The sequence below is a fragment of the Pygoscelis adeliae genome, unplaced genomic scaffold (genome assembly GCF_000699105.1).
Source record: "Pygoscelis adeliae isolate BGI_AS28 unplaced genomic scaffold, ASM69910v1 Scaffold79, whole genome shotgun sequence".
Classification (NCBI taxonomy): domain Eukaryota; kingdom Metazoa; phylum Chordata; class Aves; order Sphenisciformes; family Spheniscidae; genus Pygoscelis; species Pygoscelis adeliae.
In genome coordinates, this window is record NW_008825532.1 from 1,460,941 (window position 1) to 1,471,803 (window position 10,863).

At 51.3% G+C, this 10,863-nt stretch overlaps 1 protein-coding gene across 2 annotated transcripts in view; it reads right to left on the reverse strand.

Annotated features, from left to right (window-relative positions):
* The window catches only part of GABRQ (gamma-aminobutyric acid (GABA) A receptor, theta), a 76,025-nt gene extending 68,165 nt beyond the window's left edge, over positions 1 to 7,860 (reverse strand). For both annotated transcript variants that reach the window (XM_009331622.1, XM_009331621.1), the window contains exons 1-2: positions 7,239 to 7,860; positions 3,091 to 3,179 (exon numbers count right to left, since the gene is read on the reverse strand). In XM_009331622.1, the coding sequence (XP_009329897.1) occupies positions 3,091 to 3,179; positions 7,239 to 7,318 (169 nt within the window). In that variant the 5' untranslated portion in view covers positions 7,319 to 7,860. The remainder of the gene's footprint in view (positions 1 to 3,090; positions 3,180 to 7,238) is intronic.
* Positions 7,861 to 10,863: the final 3,003 nt, after the last annotated feature.

Sequence of the window (10,863 nt, forward strand, 5' to 3'; positions counted from 1 at the left end):
GAGAAGGGAGAAAGGGAGGGCAGCCTGGTTTATCACTTTTGTGGTTTGCATTTCTCACGTGGGAATCTGTCTGGGTAGGGTCTTTCTCTGTCTGCACCTCCAGGGTGCTCAGCACCTGCTGCTCTGATCTTCCTGCCCCCAATGCCCTCATCTTTGAGCTGCAGAGGACTGAGGGCTCTGGCTTGTAGAGGTGCTCTCTGGAGCATCTCAGCCTGGCTCACAGGAAACTGAGCGGTGGCTGCTTTCCTCCAGTCCTGTCCACTCCTCCTGCAGGCAGCTGTCTGTACAGCCAGACCGCTCTGTAACTGCTGGGTCAGCCCTGAGACAGCCCCATGCTGTTCCTCCAGGTCCTAAGCAGGACCCGCCACCCCTCCGAGATGTTGTCTCAGCCATTTGCAATGCACCCTGACTGATCTTCCCGGGGCCAGAGCACAAGTGGGAGAAGAGTGATCGCCTTCTGCAGCAGAGATGGCTTACACCCATCTTGCCCAGCTGGAAGGCAGCCGAGGGGTGGCAGGATGGTCCAAGTGGAGTATGAGGGGGACTGTGGGGCAGGCTCCTGGAGAACATCCCAGTCCTCAGGGTGCTGGGCTGAGAGATGGCAGGTCTGCATACACACAGCTTCCAGGACTTTGCCCAAAGTGTGCCTTTTCCAGAGGTACACAATTTATTGGGGAGAACTTCGCCCTTTCCACAGCAGGGCTGTGAATGAACTAGAAGCCACAAAGGGTTAGATGCATCCTGGTGTGATCCCACTGGATTTCTCCTAGGAATGGATTTGGCCCAAAATCTCAGAGAACTGGTGAGCTCTGGGGACAGCAGTGGTGCGAGGAAATTTCCACCCCCTTCCCCTGGGCTTGTAATGCTAATGATCTCCAGCTTTCAGACTCACCTCTCAGCCCACCCTTCCCTCATCTGTAAATGCTGCAGGGGAAATTTTGTCCAGATAAGCTTATCCTCAGGGGGAGGGGGCCAGACATGCTGAGAGTTAGGGCATCCCTGCACACCGAGCACCAAAGGCACCATCACTGGTGCTGCCAGCCGGGACATTGCACTCACGAGCAGAGGGAAGGACAAGAAAGGGTGAAGGCAACAGTGAGATTGCAGGAAAGAGAGTTACCATCATCTTTCTATTTCTCTGCTTGAGTGAGGGAAAATGCAGTTTGTACTTTGGGAATTCAGAGTAAAATCAAATGAAATGCAATGGTTGCCCAAAAACATCCATTTTACAGCCAACAAGGATGCAGTGCCTGCTGAGCCCAGCCTGTGCACCACACAGACCTGGCAGGGTCAGCAGCACCGCCTGCACCAAACCCCATGCTGCCTTGCCCAGGCTGAAGGAAGGGGTGGTCTGTGTCCTGGGAGGGTGCGGGTAGGATGCCCTGCGGACCTGGCATTAGAGTACATGAAATGGACCTGGGCTGCTGGACCTCCAGTCCCACAGCTCCCCCCTGCACCCCTCTGCTCTGTGCCTCCGTGGAGCCAGATCACCTACTGTTTTACTGTATCATAATCATCTCAATGGCTTACAAGATGGTTTTCTTGCAGTTTTTATGTCATATCTGCAGTTCTCCTCCTCATAAAATGTGACTGCACCAATTCTTGTGATTGTGGCTGGTCAGCTAATAGGGACATTTTATGTTTCCCAGACAGAGCCTTTAAATCAAATCCCATGTTCAAAGTAGAGAAAGGAGAGGAGGAACCCCTATTTCCTTGCAGAGCGCTGCAAGCCTCCCCGAAGCATTCCCCACTGCACTGAAGTGACCTCCCAGATGCACCCTGTGCACTATGGAGGGATGAGCATCTCCCCCACCCCACAGTCCTCCATGAGGCACTTGGTACTGCTGCCTGAAAGCCCCTACTCCACCCTGGGGGAGAACGTGGTGGTGAGGGCAGTGGTGATGGTGTGCATGAGTAGGGAAGGCAGTCTCTGCCAAGGGTAAGGGACAGTGAGTGGATGGGGACAGGTTTGGGTCAGGTGCAGGGAAACCAGGAGTTTCAGGGAGAGATGGGTTTGTTCATGGGGTCATGGGAAACTGAAATACACTGAGATGACTTCAAAACTTGATGAAACCAGTGGGGATATTCCCTCACCCCCAGCTTCAAGGAACTCTGGATCAGGCCCTTTGGGAGAAAACTCCTCCCTTGTATTACCATGGACTTGGCCCTGGCATCTCTCCCCTTCAAGAGCACAAGTATAAATCTGCCTTCCCAGCTGGAGAAGGACATCTCAATGCGGTTCCCATCCTCCTGCAGGCTGAAGATCCCCCAATCCCACACATCTTTTGAGGAGGAAATAGCGTTGCCCAGAAAAGAACAAAAACAAGACAAAAAACAGCCAAGCTGTTCAGCCGGCTGCAGCCAGAAGTCCTCCAAACCCCCCTCCCCGTGTGGTCAGCTATGGTTCTCCACTGCCTGCTCCTCTCCAACGAATGGATCTCAACTGTACCCTGGAGTACAACAGTACCCAAGGATTGTTTCATGTTTCATCTCCACCAGGATGACAAAGAGAAGACTCTTCCTGTTCTCCTTTTTGCTCACAGGACACAAGAGAGGAATTGCAGATCCTTGCATCTCCTACTCAATAAGCAATGAGGCCATCAGCTCCCCATGGAATATTTTATCCCATATTGTTGCTGAGAGGGCAGCCTCACAGACCAACCGACAGCCCTGCCAACAGACACCCCAACCCTCTGCAGGGAAAAGAGCTAAAAAATCTGGCATTGGGAACAGAAGTGGAGGAGAGTGACCTGTTGTCTGCGATGGAGGAAAGTTTGGAGTCGAGGAAAAGCAGAGTGTGTCCGCCCCAGCAAAATGTCCCCAGAAACATCACACCATGGACAACCCCCAGCTGTCTGCAGAAATTGGTTATGGCAGGAGGAGAGGAGCTGGTGAGAGAAGGAGGGAAACCAGGAGGCAAGAAAGAAGTGTGAGGGAGAAGGGAAGAAGGAGTTGGGGCTAGCAAACAGTGGGGGGAGGAGAAGTCAGAGCATTTCATGAGGTCAGTGTGTGTTGCGAGCAGCCGAGCCGGCAGCACAAGACACGCGATGGCCCCCGTGTTCTGTTCCCCGCAACCATCCATCACCATACCTCCGAAGTCAGGCCTGAGGCGGACGTCATAGCCCTTCAGCAGTTTGTCCACAATCTCTTTCACCACAGAAATATTCCCAGTGGATGGGCTGAAAAACAAAAGAAGAGAGTCCTCGTCATCCCGTGTGTCACCGACCCCGTGGTAGGGTGTCCCAGCTGGGCAGCGCTGCCAAAGCATCCCTCATGTCCCACAGCACGAAAGCACCTGTGTGTGCTACAGACACTCCAGCCATGGGCACAGCCTCCCCACTTCCTTTCTCACTCATATTTTCTGTCCCTGGCACAGCTCTTGGTCCCCAGCCTGCACATGAGCCCCACGGGGCTGCCAGGGGTCCTAAGTCATCCTTGGGGGTGGCACAGGAGTCTCAGCAGGTATTTTGGTTCCTCTTCTGCAGCTCACCCCAACTCCTGGGTACTTAAAACTCCATCAGCCCGCACTCCTGCCTGGTGCGTGCCTGCATCCCAGCGGTCCTGTCGGGCGGATACCCCCCCTCAACGCGGGCACCACTTACCATGCACACCCTCTCCCTGGCCACTGACCTGCACACTCAGGGTGCCTCGCTGTGCCCTGCCCATAGGTGGGGTGCACACCCACACGCACACAGGCAGAAATTATCCTTTCTGTTCCACCAAGACATGCACCGGGCGGCTGCAGCCTCTCTCTTGCAGGGCTCGCTCCCCTTCCCCTGCCACGCTGGGCACTTGCTCCCAGTCTCACACTGCACAGCACGGACTTGTCCCACACTCAGGTCCACCCTACACAAGTCCCCCCCAAGCTGGCGCCCTGCACTGTCACACACCCCAGTGCAACCTCTGCTTCTCAGTGCACCCAGGTATTTCTTCATATTATTGAGTAAAGGAAAAAACAAGGCTCTTTTTGTCCTATGGCCTCAACATATGGGTGATCTTTGGCATGTAAAAATTAATTTTCTGTCACTCAGCATCACTGTGACTTCTTAGCAACGCAAATCAAGAGACAGAGACAGGGAAGGAGAGTCCATCTTTTGCTCTCTGTGCCAGGGCAGGGATCCTTTCCCTCTCAACCCTCTGACTTGCACGCAGTGGGGACAGCCATCCTCCCTAACACTGATCCAGCTCCTCCAGCCATTTCAGCAAGAAGGGGGCTCCTTCTGATAACAGCCCAGGAGCCAAAGCAAAACTGAAGGTGGGAAACCAGAAAGCAGAGGATGCTAAAAATATTGAACCTATTCAGTGCTGCAGGGTATATAGGTTTTCTGCCTGAAAACCCAGCCTCTGTGCCACCCTCGTACCCTGCTTTGCATGAGAATAGACACCCTGCCGGTGACAACTGCTGCTCTTTGCAGTCACCCACCACACCAGCATGTCTCCCTGTCAACACCGCCTCCCACATCCATCCAAGTCAAGCTGGAAAGCAGCACCATAGCACTACCTCTGCCAGCCAGCCCCGTGCCTCACTGGACACCGGGGTTTGCGCTGACATGTCCGTGTGTCTACACACACATACACACAGAGAGACATGCATGCTCTCCTGACTGTACGGGGGATGTACAGACTCCCTGCCTGTGCACACAGACGTGCAGACACATGAAAGCGCTGGAGCTCAAGGGTATAGCTGTGAAACATGCCCAAACATGTGTGTGCATGTGTGTGACCACATCCAAGTCTGTGTGGAGGTGACTGTGGTTGCAGATCTTGCTCCATCAGGTTATGACAAGACACTGGGCTGTGGACACATTTTATCCAGGAGCACAGAAACAGACATTTGTGGGTGCCTGAGACTGGGTTCCCAGGTGCCCAGACTCCCTGTAGAGGTGTGGGTGGGGGCATGTGGGACCACTGGGGAGTCTGGGCATGTGTTAAGGCTCTGGATTTACAGGCTGTGTATGTGCAGGGATTTCTCAACTGAACAGGGATGTGCGAATGTGAGACAGCATACTTCCCAGGCCCAGCTTTGGTGCATGGACAAACCATTCAGCACTTGTGCTGCGAGGGGAAGTGTCTGAGCTGCATTCTTGAGCATGCACCTTACAAGGGTACAGCTCTTCATTGCATTGCTTTTTTCACTGTAAAAAGGCCAGAGAGGTGCGCACAGGTGGACATTTTCACAATACTGTGCCTAGGCTTGCAAGGTCTGCTTGCACCTGTGAATTTCTATGCAGGTATGTGAGGTTTTGCAACATGCTTATGTATATATGCTCTCTCTGGATTGATAGTGTGCATCAGCATTTGTTCATCTCTAGGCAGTCATTCCTATGTACATAGATTTCCATATTCATAGATTTCCATATTTGTAATAGAGACACTGTATTTCTCAAGGGATTTAGACACTCTTGTTTAGCTTCACACAGGACATAAACTCAGGAAGCAGTGTTACGTCCTTAATATAGGCAAGGAAATTGAGGCAGAGACAGTAACCAATGTGCCTGGGGCCCTGCAGAAAGTGGTAGACTGGGAAGAGGGATATAGGGGCTCTTTCCTCCTCATCAGCTACAAGTTGGCCCGGTGAGGGCATAAACTGGCATCATGATTAAAGGCAAGGTCTCTTGCCTCTCAGTGTTCCTTTTGATCCAAAAAGCCACGTCCCTCCCGCTGAACAGGCAAGTTGTGCATTTGCCCAGCTGTGGATGAGCAGCTGCATGTGTTATTCCTGGCAAATGTGGGTCTGCATCTGCTTAGGGAGCACGTACATCCAGCCTGTGAACTGAATTTTTGAATACTGTGTCCCTGACTCTGTGTGGGTGCGCATGTGTTTTGCATATACCCATACACTTGCAGCCAAACATCTACATATATGTGCACCATGCTGCTGGCTGGGATGTGTGGGAGTAGCTGAAGGCATGTGCACATGGAAGAGTGTTTTGTCTCCAAGGTGTGCACAGATATACATGCAGACTATAGGTGAATATCAGTCCTGGACATAAGCAGATATAAACACACATGCAAGGGCACATCTAAGACAAGGCTTTTGATATGGGCATTGCTCTTTATGCATTTGCTTGGACGCTGCCTCTAAGCATGCCTGTGTATGTGTCCATACACAGTGGAACCATGCATGAATGGTGTGGGTAAGGTGGGCATGAATCTGCGTATGTGCATGTTTATAACTATGGGAACATAGATCTTTGTATATGCAGATCTGCAAGCCTGTGCAGGGACCTGCATGTGTGCGTCGGGAACGCACTGCTCAGTGTGCATGGCTGAACAAGGAAATGCCACAGCTCCCTCCCCAGCAGACTTCATGCACGCCGTCAGCACAGAGGTACAAACCCACCTGGCCGCATGTGTGAGAAGGGAGGGCAAGGAGGAGTAGGCAGCGCTACTCCTGTGTGTGAAGGCAGTGGATAAATGCCTGTGTTGGAGCAAACAGGTGTGCTCTGTACACCTTGTCCAGGCTGGATGGGTGCCTGCACCTCTGGTTGCTTGGATCACTTTGAGTGCTCAAGGCATATACAGGAATAGCTGCAGCTTGAGTATGCAGGGTATTAGTGCAAACATTGACATGGCTACACACAGAGCAGGTAAAGCGTGCTGTGCTCGGTAGGTGTGTTGTGATACACGTGTGTGCACCCGGATGGGCATGGATGAATGCGCACATGCAGGGATGTATCTGAACGGATCGCACCCACAGATGATTATGTTGCATGCCTTAAATCTGCATGGAGGCACAGACGTAGGCATTGCCTCCCATACACCGCAGACCCAGGGCTTTGGTACAGGCACAGCACGCTTGGATGTGAGTGTGGCTGAGTGTGTACTGTGTGTGTGCAGACACAGGCATGGCCAAGGCAGCCCTGTGCTGGGGTGCGTATGCACACAGCTCGGTGCTATGCACTCTATCGGCTCCTACGGACACCATGTTCCCCAGCAAAACGCTTCATTTTGCCATTTTCCCCCAGGTTGCGTACAGGGGAGGGGGGACGCGCTGCAAGTGGGCTGCGAGGTGGGCTCCGTCTGCAGAGCGCCTGCTCCACATCTCATGTATGAGCATCCCTCCTCCCCCTCAAATGACACGGACTGGGAAATAACAGCAGGCAGCAGGGGAAGAAATTTGGGGAAAGAACCCCCTCCCCTTTCCCACATACAGATCGATGGAGAAAACCCCAAACAAAACAAACAAATCCTGTATTAGCCCCCCTGTCCCTGCAGCCTGGGATCGCAATCCTTACCTTTGCGCACAGCAGGCGAGACAAAGAGCTGCTAAAGCAGAGACAATTCCACTCAATCTGTCTGCCTGAAATGTCCACATTTCCACAAAGACGAAGGATGAAAAAAAATCTTTGGAGGGGAGGGGAAAGAAGGATGGATCTTCTGAAATCCCCCTCCAAAAAAAGGGGGGGAGGGAAAAAAGAAACCAACCCCCCCCAGTTAACGATTTCCTAGAGAAAAAGAATAATGAAAAAAACTAAAAAATGGGGGGGAAAAATATCCCCCCCCCCCTCCTTCAGTGCCAGTCAAAGAATTCGTTTCTTCTTCCTTTCAGCATCCTCTCAACAAGAGACATCCTCTGGCAATGGAGAAAATCCCAAGAGAAAGAAAAATAAAATGCCCCAAAATGGGCTCAGCAAAATGTGAAATCAAATCTCACAGGTATGCAGAAGAAGGAGAAGAAGAAAAAACAAAAAAAGAAAAAGAAAAAAAGAACTCAGTGTCCCCTGAGCACTCCACTTGGATTATTTTTCCTCCTGCTCTTTTGCCATCCGGTTCTGCAGATGTTGCATGGCTCCTGCTACCCACCTTCAGAGAAGAGGAGGAGGAGAAAGAGAGAGAGAGAGAGAGAGTGTGTGTGTGAGAGAGAGAGAGAGAGAGAGAGAGGGGGCTGGTGTGAGTTATCTAGCAATATGATTTTATTCTGGATTTTACCTACTTGCTCCCCCCTCCCTCTTTATTTTCTGAGGGGGAAGGGGAAGCAACCCAACCCCACTGTGCTGTTAATTTTATTTTAGGGAAATCTCAGGCTTGTCATTTGGATGGTTTGGAGCTTTTCTGAAAGGGTTAAAAAAAAGGAAAAACAAATGCAACCCAGTAAATAAATAAATACATATATGCATGTGTAGAAAAAAAATAAATCCCTGTCTGCAGAAAGAGCTGCTCTCCGAGGGAGGACTGGATGACTCTCTAGTGCTGTTGCCGCAGCTCCTGTGGAGTTTTGCTGCTCATTGCAAAGTCACAAGAGGAGGGGAGGAGAGAGGGAGTTTGTGGATGGGGAGGGGTACTCTCCGGGCAAATTGGGATCCTGACGTCATGGCTGACAACATTAACCCCTGCTGGCTTGCAGAGGGTATTTTTTGGTTGTTTTTTTTTTCCCCAGGGAAGTGGGAGCAGGGGAAAGGATGGGAAAGATGATGGCAGTTTGGCAAGCGGGGGGATGCGCCTGGACAAGACTGGCTCAGCTGCAAGAGCTGATGGGTGCTGTGGTTGCCTGAAATAGTGTGATCAGCAAACACTGAGCTTCTTCCTTCAGCCACAGAGATAAAAATGAAGATGATTTACTGAGGCTCTCTCCATGCCACGGGGTAGAGTGGCCTGGTGGCCTCCTCCTGGGGCGCTGGGGAAGATCTGAAGCCTCTGGTGAGGCTGGAGAATTTCCCAGGCCAGGGAAGCCCAGCTCAGCAGGGATGCTCAGCTTTCCCTGGAGGGTGCTGTGTTATAGGTACAATACAGTTTGTGGGAAAAGGGAGCCTGAAGTTCCAGAATGCTGCTGAGGATCAGCTCCTGGTGCTGTAGCTTTGCCTGCTGAAATGGTAACAGCCATTGAAATCTTCACAGTCACAATCGCCTGTGCATCAGCTTCTGAACTTTACCTTAAAGAAGTAATATAGTTAAGGAGCTCTACATCTCTACATCAGGCATGCAGTAATGTATTTCCATGGAGGATTTTTTCCTAGGAAAAAGAAGAGATCCAGCAGCACTTTGAATGCAGAGCAGAAGCCGTGGCTCATGGAGGAAATGTCTGAGCTCTCACGCCAGGACCGTCCCAGCATGGCAGCTCAGAGCAGACCCTCCAAGCAGGTAAGTCTCCCCTCCCCTGGCACTGGCTGACACCAAAGCCGTCTGGGCCAAGAGGGCAGAGTAGATGTGTCACTGCAGTTGGGCAGGACAAGGTCCAAAATGCTTCTGAAGAGGCACAGGGCAATGCACAGTGGGCCACTGGCCACCCCCAGCTGGGCAAATCCTTGGCTCTGGGGTTCATAATGCTCCCTTCCCTCAGGCCTGGCATGGCTCTTCATGGTTTCCTCATCAGAGGCACACCACAGATCACATACTCTGCAACCCCTTCTCCCTGGGATGAGCTGCCCTGGCTCCTCTCGGGTGCCAACTGTTGTACAGATATGGTATTTACCTCTGCTGCTGCTGCCAGCACACAGGTCTCCTGGCAGCAGTGTATTTCTGAAGCACTTATTCTGAATTAAGCTGCTGGGTACCGGGGAGGAGCTCTTGGGGAGAGGAGAAGCATTTGCCTCTGCCAAGGCTGTGGGCACCAGAGGCCCCATTTAGCCTCTCCTGGGCCCTTCCACTCCTCCCTTTTCTGACCCCTTAGCACTGCTCTCTCCCACCATCTGTGATTGCATGTTACTGGCAAAAAGGTAAGTGAAAAGCAAATGTCAGAGGCATACATGAAGAGGAAAAATTATGCTCACAAATGGTGACATTTGTGCTTGCAAGTTCACCCAGTCGGGAGCAGAAACCGTGTCACATGAATTATCTGACCACTCAGCCACAACGGGAAACTTTGGAAAGCCGATTGCTTAGCAGTGAATGCATTCAAAGAAGCTGTTGTGTGCTCTTGAATAATCTACTTGAAGCCATGTTCATGAATAAAAGACTGCTTTGGAATTAGTCACCCATCTCTGCTGAGTCTCATTAAGGTTGATGCACATTGATACGTGATGATGCTCACTGAGGTGTTTGTTTCTTGCCCTTCAGAAGACGGGTGTCCTTCAGCCCCTCCCAGAATCCCAAATGCTGGGTCTCCCTCCCCTGCTGGGGGCTGTCTGCTCTCCAGTGAGAACCCAGCAATGTTTTTTTCTGAAGTTCTTATTCTGAGTCTGAAAAGAGCTGTGAGAGGCTGCTGGAGATGACATGCTGTGGCTGTAATCACCCTGAAGAGGCCATGGAGGATTGTGTTCACGGCCATTTGCTGTCCTCCACCATTAAATCATTCATTTTCACTCCTCTCTTACTTGTTGCTCTGCACCCTGACCTCCCTTCTTATCCTGTGGCCACCGCTGAGTCCAAGTCACAGTCAGTGTGACAGTGTTGTACTAAAAGCCTCTACCGATGGTGGTCTACAGCTACCAGAGACAGTGCAATTTCCTTTTTTTTCTTTTTTTTTTTCTTTTTCTCCGTTTTTCTTTTTCACCTTTTTTCTTTTTTGTCTCCACGGTGTCTAACAACTGAGCACTTGCTGAGTCTTCATCTGTGTGCTACCTCCATCTTTGGGTTCATGGCGTGGGAGAGAAGGATCAGTGCTCTCCTGAGGGGTTTGCACAAGTAAAGTAACGAGGCAGTGAATCAGATTGTCCCTACCTTTTAGCAAAAACAGGGACGAGAGAGAGGCTGAGGTTTGCCAGCACCAAGGCATGCTTTAGACCTACTCTCCAAGCATGCAGATGCACTCAGCAAATGGATTCTGGGTAGATATTTCAGTAGAAAGTATCCAACATTAGGAAATACCATAATTAGAACTAGTGCTAGGGAGCATCCAAAATACAGGTCCACCAGTACCACTTAGCTGTGTCACCTCCTGCCCCGAGGAGGTGTCATGTGTCCCTCTTGCAGCAGGAGGGAACA